An 11,951-nucleotide genomic window follows, 5' to 3' on the forward strand; every position below is an offset into this window, starting at 1 on the left:
GAATATATTTTGCAAGGATGTGTTAAATTACTAAAAAAGTGACAGTTGTTACTTTTTGAAATTGTTACAAAAAAAATCTATTTCAAAGAACTTTTTATTTATCAAAGAATCCTAAAAAACATGTATCACGGTTTCAACAAAAATGTTATGCAGCACAACTATTTTCAACATTGATAATAAAAAGAAATGTTTCTTGAGCACCAAATCAGCATATTAGAATGATTTCTGGAAAATCATGTGATACAGAAGACTGAAGAATCGGCTGCTGAAATTTCAGCTTTGCCATCAAAGAAATAAGTTTAAACAGGTGTTTTATATTGCAATAAGATTTCACAATATTACTTTTTTGCTCTATTTTTGATCAAATAAATGCAGCTTTGGTGAGCATAAGAGACATTTTTTCAAAAATATAAAAAATGGTAGTGCATTAGAAACATTATTTGTTAATTATTAGAAATTGCAATTACGAAAGTCTGCAGATTTTAACACCTTTGTCACATAAAATCCTATGACTTATTAAATCATTAAATGGGCAATACAAGAAAGACTGAGCTGTAGCAACTCTGATAAGGGTCATCAAACATCACACTGCAATTCCAATAACAGCTACTGTATGTGGTGTTCTTTTGTTTTAACCGACAGCTTCATTTGAAGGCTGACTCACCTAAGGGGACTCGAGCTGCACTGGCATCAGGGTTGATCCAGAAGGACAGCCATGATATGACGACAAGGAGCAGGGTGGGAGCATAAACACCCATCATATAAAAGCCCACCTGCCTCCTGAGAGTGAAGATGACTTCCACACAAGTATAATAACCTATAGATTTTGAGAGGGGGAACAAGAGAGAATGCATTAAAATGATATGAAGGTCTTATAAGTGTTGTAGCATCTTCATCATTTATGTTCCTACAAAATGCTTTTTATGTACTATACAGGGTTTTATTGTTTTACTCTCATCCCAGATTCAGACTTTGAATCTTAAAATATGAAAATCTCATAAAAATATTACATTAATAATGCTAACAGAGAGTGAAATTAACAAACCATTTAAATGCTTATTGTGTAAACTATTTTTTTTTTACACAAATTACAACAATATAGCACAGTATCATTTCCACAACAATTAATAATGTTGCTCCTTACAGATTTCTTTTTTAAGTAACTGTACTTGGTTACCAAGGAGACAGCAGTGTCAGTGGAGAGCTTGAGATGAAATATGAGGTGATTGTGATGTGTCCAAGAAAATGCAAGATATTGTAAATGTCACTTGTGAACAAAATATTGTTTTATTGCACGTCATTTCCAATTAAGATATCATTTAGTCAAAACATTGAAGTTCAATTCTGTGTTTTTAGGATACTTAAAATCCTGGAATGAAATTAGCCTTAGTAAGACAAAATGAGTCATATTATTCCAAAAATGTTTCCATCACTGTCATTTCCACCATAGAATGTTATCAAGCAAAATACATAATTTTGTGTAAATGTGGTGGAAATGACATTTGTTATTTTAGACAAAATGACTAAAATAAAATAGTGAGTTTGAAAAATGTATTTTCTACAAGTCCACAGGGCCAAACTTTGCCCATAGTTGAAGAAACACCCATCTATCAGATTTGAGGAGTTTATCTGTCTCCTGGGGTCACTGTGAAATCAGTGTTAAACACTGAACAAAAACCTTATATAAAGTACAACAAAAACAAAACAATGAAAACATTACTCTGACTAAATCAGAGGAGCGCAAGCTCTATTTCACTACATTAAGTGGAGCAGAAATTAATCCATTAATGTCTATATTTAGATGTCTTACACATAATTATTCTCATATGAACATACTGTGCATATAGATATAAATATTTGTTCTTTTGCAATTTACATTAATAAGTTATTTTAAGTATACAATAATAAATAATGATGTTGAATAATATACAGCAACTTCAGTGATCAATGGGCATATATTGTATTTCAACATATACATTTCAAACTGCCAACTGCATGAATAAATTACCCAACATGATACACTATCCAAAATGTTGTCAAAAACAGTTTTTTTAATAGTTTCATTTATAGTCACCTCAAATATTCATAGATGGACAAAATAGTGGTGACTTTGTGGTTGCAGTGGACTTAAAGGTATAGTTCACACAAAAATGAAACTTTGTGGAAAAACTACTCACCCTCAGGCAATCTAGGATGTAGATGAGATTTGTTTCTTCATCAGAACAAATTTGGAGAAATTTAGCATTACATCACTTGCTCACCAAGGGATCCTCTGCAGTGAATGGGTGCCGTCAGAATGAGAGTTCAAACAGCTCATAAAACATCACAATAATCCATAGTAATGAAACCAAAGAGCTGTGTTTGTAAGAAACACATTTATCATTAAGGCATTGTTTAAGGAAACCTTAAACCATTGCTTTTGGACAAATAACAATAGTCCATAATCCATAATAACACTTCTTCAAGTGAAAATGTAAATTTGAGAATCCAAATTCAGCTTTATTTAGAGCGTAGTCAGACAGGCAGGGTCCAACACCAGCAAAACAGTAATATCCAAGGCAAGGCAAAAGAGTAATGCAATACACAGGCAATGGTCAGGGCAGGCAGCAAACAATAAAAAACAAGGAAACAGTCGGGGGTCAAAAACACAAAGGCAAGGAAACTAGGAAACTTTGAACATCAGCGGTGAAAGAGTGTGTGTGTGTGCCATTCTTATAGTGAGTGCTGATGAGTCCGGGCAAAGGATTATGGGAAATGGAGTCCGGGGTAAAGTGGTAAGAGTCTGGAATGGAGTCCCCACTAGCGAAGCTCACGGGCACTTCAGTTAGAGATCGTGACAGAAAAAGTCCAGCCCCTGTTTTCCTCACACATCAAAATCCACCAGCATGTTTGTTTAAAATGGTTTTGGACTGTTTTTGATAAACAGTGCTTGAAGGTAGTTGTTAAGTTTAGGTGTTGGGTAGGATTAGGGATGTAGAATATGGTCATGCAGAATATGTGCTCATAAACAGCCAATATGTTAATAATAGGCATGCTAATAAGCAACTCCTTTATAATGAGAATTGGTCCCTATACTAAAGTGCTACCGATTTTTTTCACTGGAAAAAGCTATTTTGGATAGAGGACTCGAAAGCAATGGTTTGAAACATCTTAATGATGGATTGTGTTTTGTTACAAACAGCTTTTTGCTTCACAAGTCAATAATTGATGGATTGGAGTAGTGTAGATTATTGTGATGTTTTTATCAGCTGTTTGGTCTCTCATTCTGACGGCACCCATTCACTGCAGAGGATCCATTGGTGAGGAAGTGGTGTAATACTACATTTCTCCAAATCTGTTCCAATGACAAAACAAACTCATAAACATCCTGAATGACCTGGCTGAGAGGGAGCAGATTTTCATTTTTGGGTGGAATATTCCTTTAAATTAATGATGCTTATTACAGGGCCAGGATGCAGATAAACAAAGTTGTGGGATAATTTATGACAGTTCAGTAAAACATTTATTACCTATGCGTAATAGGTAACACAGACAGTCATAATTAATCTTAGAAACACACACCGGAAATCTATAGAGTGTTCATAAAGCACAATCATCACTCACAGAAATGAAGAACAGAACAGTGCATTTAGAAACAAGGGCTGAACCTCTGACTTGAACATCATGTGCTGATACCATTGTCAGTGTACAAAATAAAAAATAAAAAACACAAGAAGCTTTGAGTTCTGTGTGTCCATTTTACAATAAAATCATTAAGAGCAGGCTACAGATGTTATTTTTATTGTCTTGTTTATTGTGAGACTGTGTTTGATAATTTATATGAAAGTGTGTGAAGGCACTGCTGCCTGTGTCTGTAATGTTAGCAACTTATGCTCATGCTGTTCTGTTCTCTTATATAAGTGAATACAGCATTATGTAATAGATTCCCACAGGAGAAATGCACTCCAATTCTTCTAAAGCTATACTTTATGTTAAAGGTACAAATGTGAGCAAGTGTGATTATGAGGGTGGCGAAATGAGGGATAATGTATAGTCAGCAGGTTCCAAAATAAGTTGGGGGGGTTTTATCACCCTGAAGGGATTTATTTTGCAATGACCCGTTGACTATACACTATCCTCCTACATTTAGTTATTATGTTAAAGGTACAAATGTGAGCAAGTGTGATTATGAGGGTGGCGAAATGAGGGATAATGTATAGTCAGCAGGTTCCAAAATAAGTTGGGGGGGTTTTTATCACCCTGAAGGGATTTATTTTGCAATGACCCGTTGACTATACACTATCCTCCTACATTTAGTTGAATGTATATGAAATTTTCATTTGAAATTATCATGTGAGAACAAAGAGACACTAATGGGTCCTCTGCAGTGAATGGGTGCCATCAGAACGAGAGTTCAAACAGCTGATAAAAACATCACAATAATCCACAAGTAACCAACACGATACCAGTCCATCAATTATTGACTTGTGAAGTGAAAAGCTGCATGTTTATAAGAAACAAATCCATACATTAAATAAGGCATTTTTCCAATTCTGGCCAAAATACAAGTCCATAATGTAGCGTATGGACCAATCAGACACACCGTGTTTCATTAGATTTAACAAATCAATTATTCATTAGATTAACAAATAGTCACAGACCCCCCACCCAATAAACATACTGGGTGCCAGGATGTCTGCGAACTATACCAGGCCCCTGGTGACCAGATACACTTTACGACCTAATGACCTGTTGAGAGTTCTCCCTCTCACTACATTTTCCATAGGAAAGACACATAATGCACAGTAAAAATTGACTCTTCTCTAATTCATTCATAGGAAAATCTTTCTCCTCAGGACATTGTGTATACCATTACTGTTCGTGTATATTGTCTTTTGAATTGAATACTGTTTTTTATGCATGTTATGATAGACCACTACACTCTTAAAAATAAAGGTGCTTCACGGTGCCATAGAAGAACCTTTTTGTCTAAATGGTTCCATAAAGAACCTTTAACATCTGAAGAACCTTTCTGTTTCACAAAAGGTTCTTTGTGGTGAAAAAAGGTTATTCAGATTACAAAAAGGTAAGAAAGAGATGGTTCTTTAAAGAACCTTTGACTGAATGGTTCTTTGTGGAACCAAAAATGGTTATTTTATGGCATTGCTGTGACGAACCTTTTGAAGCACCTTTATTTTTGTTATTTTAGTGTAGTTAATATAACCTCACCTATATCATGTTTGGTCTCTATGAATTAATCTTCGGATGATCTAATTGAGAGTGCATATTACATGCTAATAACTATGCAACATATTAATGTTCTAAGAATCTTTACTAGTTTGTGCATCAACACCCAACTGAATTACATATGCGAAATACCATGCTTTGAGACAAAGAGTCATAAAACTCCCCAGTATTTCCAAACTCCCGCTTGGAATTTCAGCTTTTCTCATTGGACAAGCCCATCCTGAGAGGCGTCAATCTTCTCAGACCTTAAAAGGCTCATGCACAGTTCCACCCTGTTTTTCTTGTTGTTCTTCTTCTGCTAAGAAGTCCCGGCGGGTTCCAACACATAGCCAGTCAGCCTGCGGTTCTGTTAGATTCTGAGAAGATGAGGATGTGAGCTAGAACGCTCCTAAGGACACCCTAAGTTCGCGCCAGGCTTTCGGCGTTGACTTTCCATTCACCAAGATCCTCTGACTCAAACTGGTTCTTTTTCATCAACCAACTTCAGCAAAGATCAACTTGAGCCTTCAGATTGCATCAGGACTCTCTTTCAGACAGACAAGAGGGGCAAGTATCAAACTTAGTCTTATTAATTGATACATTAAGTATCATTTGCACCTTTTTACAAAGGTGTGTTTGAACTAAGAAACTGATGTTTCCTTCAGGCTGTAGATCTGCTGAATATCAGATGGTATCATAGCTACATATTTTTATTTCTCTTCTTTTTACTGCCTAAGCTTTAATCCTTTTCCTATACCAACTGTATGTGTGTGTGTGTACGTGTATGTTAAACTAGTTTAAATGTTTATGTAGTTAATAAAGTCTTACTTGTATCACACTTGACGTTGTTCATTGTTTGCTCATAACTGGAGTCCCTTAATCATGCAGATTTTTGCTACATGAGTAGTATTGTACAGTAAGAAAGTTATTTTCCTTAACCAGGAAATTAACAGACAGTTGAAACTGAGAGGTCAAATGAATGCTTACAGCGGATCTAAATATTTATAATTAATTATAACTAGTTATGATTAATTATTCATATTTCTCCTTTGAGCTGATTTGCTACAATAATAAATGTTTCCTCCAGTGAAAAAGTACATTCCCTGTTGTCCTTTCACATCAAAATCCACTGATGTTTGTTTGGAACTGTTTTGGACTGTTTTCACTATGCTCTGTGCGTATTTCTCTCCTGATTCATACAAATGTTTTTACTGGAAAAAGCAATATTAAGGTCCTCTACCTTTTAGCCGGAAGCTATGGTTTGCTGCTTTTTAGCTCACAAGACATTAACTGATGGACCGGAGTTGTGTCGATTACTGTGATGTTTTTATCAGCTGTTCAAACTCTCATCTGACGGCACCCATTCGCTACAGAGAATCCACTATTCAACAAGTTATGTAATGCTAAATTTCCCCAAATTCTGAAAAAAAAAAAAAAACTCTACATCTTGGATGGCTTGAGATTTAGATTTTAAAAACTAAATATATAAAAGCTGAAATATATTAGGACTTTTAAAAGACTTACAACACTAAGTTATAGAATATAAAAAATAGAAAAATAGAAACCCCCCTCAGCAAATTAAAGGGGTCCTATTATGCTTTTTCACTTTTTAAATTTTAGCTAGTCTGTAATGTTGCTGTTTGAGCATAAAAAAGATCTGCGAAGTTACAAAGCTCAAAGTTCAATTCAAAAGGAGATATTTTATGTAACAGAAATCACTTTTCAAAAACTACAACAAAAGATTTGTTTGGACAACAACGCATATTTTCCGGGATTTGTGATATCACAAATATCGACGAATGGGACGAGGCCTGGTTGAGCTGCACTAGAGAAGGCAACGAGTGTTATCATCACTATGTCGGAGACACGCTAGCTTTCCCAAAGCAGACAAACTTAGAGTGGTTACAATCATCCGGGTTTAAATCGTGCTCAAATTAATTTGATTTTGACGCAATATTTACACTGAAGCTCGCAGGTGGCTATGGTAAGGGGCACGACATTTTCCGACCAGGAGCCGGGTAGTGCCAATCACAACACACACTGGCCCAGCTAACCAATCACAGCACATTTCGTATTTCAGAAGACGGGCCTTCATTTGATACAGGAACTGTTCGAGCGGTTCATGCCAGACTGGGGAGAGAGGTGTTGTAATAACGTAAAATATGTGAAAAATAATGTGTTTTTCGAACAACCTAGTATGAGAGCCTGTTCTAGTACACCCCCAAAACAAAATCAAGACTTTGTAAAAGAGCATAATAGGACCCCTTTAAGAAAACAACTTCACCAGTTTGACAACACATGCGCTGCAAATACTCATGACACAACCAAATACAGAAACGTGCTGAAAATACCCACAGACCATCGGAGTTTAAGGGAACTGCAACAAGTGATGAACCTGGTTGAGACATGCTTAACAATGTCTACTCTGAAAGGTGAGATTTTTGTTTATTTTATATATCCTGATCATATGATTCCTTAGATTTTTTGGATATTATTAGCCTAAATAAGCTGACAAAATATACAATTACTGTAACTGTGAAAAAGCTATGTAAACTTACTTTGACAAATTCCCTTAAGAAATTTAACCATGGTTTTACTATTAAAAAAAGGTTACTATAGTTAAACCATGGTAACCACAAATTAACCATGGTTTTGCTACACTAACCATAGTTTACCATATAGTATTTGTACAACTGTGGTTATACAAATGGTAATCAATATGCCAAAAACATGGTTATTTTGGTAAGGGGTGTTGGGGTCCCCTTGAAACATTCCCATTGTGGTCTGTGCTACTTGCAATGCTTTTCTGTATTTGGTCACATTGTACATAGCGCCTTTCTGTATTTGGTTGTGTTGCGAGTATTTGCAGTGCATTTCTGTATCGTGAGTATTTGCAGCGCATGTGTTGTCAAACTGATTAAGTTGTTTTCTTAATTTGCTGGTGCTTTTTCTATTTGCATGCGTTTTCTTAAGTTGCAACGTGTTGAGCTCTCTTGGCCATGGTAAGATTCTCCTAAAATGAAACACAAACATAACTACACTGATCACATGGCAAACATGCTGTGCACAGTCTATAGCAACATTAACAGTATCATTATCACTAACATCTCTGCCAGCTTGCCTCAGGCTCAGAATGCAGCAGCATCATAGATACTGTAGCTATATCTAAGATCTGTGAATAAAGTAAGAGACCAGCTACGTTCAGAATGAAATACTTGCATACTGTTAGATATGTACACTAGAAATAGTATGTAAAAAAACAGTGGCAAATGTTAAGGTAACTTTACAAGGTTTCATAAGTTCAAGTTAGTTAATGCATTAACTAACATTAATTAACAATGAGCAATACATTTGTTATTGTTTTAAGTTTGAATTACCTTTGTTAATGTTAGATAAAAAATACAACTGTTCATTGTAAGTTCATGTTAGCTCAGGTCTATTAAATAATATTAACGTATACAACTTTTGATTTTAATAATGTATTACTAAATGTTGAAATTAACATCAACTTAGACTAATAAATGTTTTAGAAGTATTTTTTATTGTTAATTCATGTTAACTAATGTAAATAGTTACTGCAGAAATAGCATGGGTGGAATGGTAGTATGCTATTCCTATCATAGCTAGGGTGTGGGAACAAAAAGGGAACATACAGTTCCCACACACAAAGAAATGGATCAGGTGTTTAGAGCTTGATGAGAGAACAGAAGGTACTCAGGCATGAACATTTACCATTTAACAATATAGTTCATAACCACAACATTCATTAAAAAAGAAACGCGTGATCATTCCAAGTGTTTAATGCTACAGTAAGACTCTGGCTCTAATACTGAGGTGGTTCTGCCAAGCTACCCATCTCAGAGGTATTGATTCATCTGAGTTTGAATTAGGAGTGTAAAAGAGGTATGAGGTCAGCGTTTTCTCAATTGCATGTGTGTGTGTGTGTGTGTGCGCGCTATTCTTGAGCTGTTGCCGTACTGGACACTATGTCCTCTTTCTGTGTTGCCCTCCTTTAATATGTATGTAAATATAAGTGTATATTTATATGTCAATCCATACCTGTTCCCTGGTAGAACTTTGTGCAATTTCTATACTTAATGTCCTCTTGCTTTACATCAAACTGTGGTAAAGCAATCTCATCCATCTGAACAGGGTCTCCAGACTGCCACATAAAAACGAGATCCTTTGTGGTATAGCCATCTACATACACACACACACAAAAACACACATTACATGAACATTTCACCTCATCCTTATTTCCATCTCTTAAAATAAATATAAAATTAGGTAGTTTTGTCCTATTGCAGGAGTACCAGTTTGTGTGGGTATGTGTTTATTTCACTTACAGCTCTCTAACTGCATATTGCATTGCTGGGTGTCCATAGGAAACAGTGTTAGGTCCAGAGGGCAAGAAAGAGTGACAGACAACCTGAAAAAAAGATAATTTACTTGAATTGAGTTTTTTAGAATTTAGAACAGACGGCATGTGTGCGAGAGAGTATGTGAAGAGAGGATAGACACACACACACTGCAAGGTTCATTAGTCTTGGGTGCATGTGGAGCAGCAGTAGCAGATGAGAGAGAGAGAGAGAGAGAAAGAGAGAGAGAGAGAGAGAGAGAGAGAAAGTAAAGAAGGCTGTGGGGTGAGATTCTCACTCCAAGGCTCTCTCACATATGGAAAAGCAAATATGCCACAAATACCCTTTCAGCTTGACCAAACAGCCATAGCTTCAAACATCCTGCTATCTAAATATGCTGCGGTTAAGAATCAGAACAGAATAAATAGCAAGAAAAACAACAAGATAAATATATAGTGAAAAAGTGTCAAATGATAAATGTGAATACGAGAAGAATCATTTCAACAGCTCTTTCAGGGAAGCAAATGCAACAAGGACACATTGCCAGAGGTGCAATGAGCATTTCATATCTGTGAAATAAATAAACCAGATTTGAAATGGGGGGAAATAGCACTTTAAAAACTTGAAATTGAAACGTGACACCCTTTTATGTTTCTATTATAAAAGCAGTATGAACAGTTTTCTTCATATTAGTCTCTTTACATAGTTACAAATACTGTTTAGGGCTAATTTTAATCTACTGCAAACCATCTGGTGAATAATGCATCAAGCACTGATATTCTTTGATACAAAGCGCTAAACTTTCTGAAACCTCATAAAGAGATTAGATTATAAGATTTGAAAGTGAACCTATATGATAAAAAAATTCTAAGAATGGTGACTACTTTAAGACTGCTTGGGAAGCCTGGCTTACTTTAAAATGTAATCACAAAATGCAGCAATGTAATTCATCTACACTACCATTCAAAAGTGTAGGGTCGGTAAGACTTTTTAATGTTAAAGTCTCTTATACTGACCAATGCTGCATTTGTTTGATTAAAAATACAGTAAAAACAGCAATACTGTGAAATATAACTGCAATTTAATATAACTGTTTTCTATTTTAATATATTTTAAAATGTAATTCATTCCTGTGATAGCAAAGCTGAACTATTCAGCAGCCATTACTCCAGTCTTCAGTGTCACATGATTCTTCAGAAATCATTTTAATATGATGATTTGATGCTAATGAACTACTATGTTGCTTGGCTACTGTAAATGGCCTCATTAACTATATTACATGGTGGATAAATTGATTATTCGGATTAGTTTTAGAAATAGCAAATAATTTAGGGATAACTATACACTGAACATTGGTGTTTTTATTATCATATTGCTTGAAACAATTAACTGCATTACGCATTTTTATCTAGAACATCCAGAATATGAACAACCCCTATATGCAATAACGTAGGTCTCTTGTGGCTTATTAACCAAAACAGCAAAATAATTTTATTTCCATATACAGTATAATGCATATTTTAGTATGTTTGCATATTTGCACTACAGAGAAAAGCAGTACATTTTACTACCATGTGAAAAGTTATTTCTTTTAATGCTTTCACTAACACTGTTGACAGTGTATATTTATATATATATACATACACACTGAACAAAATTATAAACGCAACATTTTTGTTTCATTTTTCATGAGCTGAACTCAAAGATCTAAGACTTTTTCTATGTACACAAAAGGCCTATTTCTTAAATACTTAAATACTCAAATACTGTTCACAAATCTGTCTAAATCTGTGTTAATGAGCACTTCTCCTTTGCGGAGATAATCCATCCACCTCACAGGTGTGGCATATCAAGATGCTGATTAGACAGCATGATTATTGCACAGGTGTGCCTTAGGCTGGCCACAATAAAAGGCCACTCTAAAATGTGCAGTTTTACTGTATTGGGGGGTCCAAAAACCAGTCAGTATCTGGTGTGAACACCATTTGCTTCACGCAGTGCAACACATCTCCTTCGCATAGAGTTGATCAGGTTGTTGATTGTGGCCTGTGGAATGTTGGTCCACTCCTCTTCAATGGCTGTGTGAAGTTGCTGGATATTGGCAGGAACTGGAACACGCTGTCGTATACGCCGATCCAGAGCATCCCAAACATGCTCAATGGGTGACATGTCCGGTGAGTAAGCTGGCCATGCAAGAACTGGGATGTTTTCAGCTTCCAGGAATTGTGTACAGATCCTTGCAACATGGGGCCGTGCATTATCATGCTGCAACATGAGGTGATGGTCATGGATGAATGGCACAACAATGGGCCTCAGGATCTCGTCACGGTATCTCTGTGCATTCAAAATGCCATCAATAAAATGCACCTGTGTTCGTTGTCCATAACA

General features: G+C 35.7%; 1 protein-coding gene across 2 annotated transcripts in view; it reads right to left on the reverse strand.

Annotated features, from left to right (window-relative positions):
- LOC107548353 (glycine receptor subunit beta-like) overlaps positions 1–11,951 on the reverse strand; it is a 35,084-nt gene that overhangs the window by 6,533 nt on the left and 16,600 nt on the right. For both annotated transcript variants that reach the window (XM_016229022.1, XM_016229021.1), the window contains 3 exons: positions 9,552–9,634; positions 9,265–9,405; positions 665–817 (listed from right to left, as the gene is read on the reverse strand). In XM_016229022.1, the coding sequence (XP_016084508.1) occupies positions 665–817; positions 9,265–9,405; positions 9,552–9,634 (377 nt within the window). The remainder of the gene's footprint in view (positions 1–664; positions 818–9,264; positions 9,406–9,551; positions 9,635–11,951) is intronic.

The sequence above is a fragment of the Sinocyclocheilus grahami genome, unplaced genomic scaffold, assembly GCF_001515645.1.
Source record: "Sinocyclocheilus grahami isolate Dianchi unplaced genomic scaffold, SAMN03320097.WGS_v1.1 scaffold346.1, whole genome shotgun sequence".
In the NCBI taxonomy this organism is placed as follows: domain Eukaryota; kingdom Metazoa; phylum Chordata; class Actinopteri; order Cypriniformes; family Cyprinidae; genus Sinocyclocheilus; species Sinocyclocheilus grahami.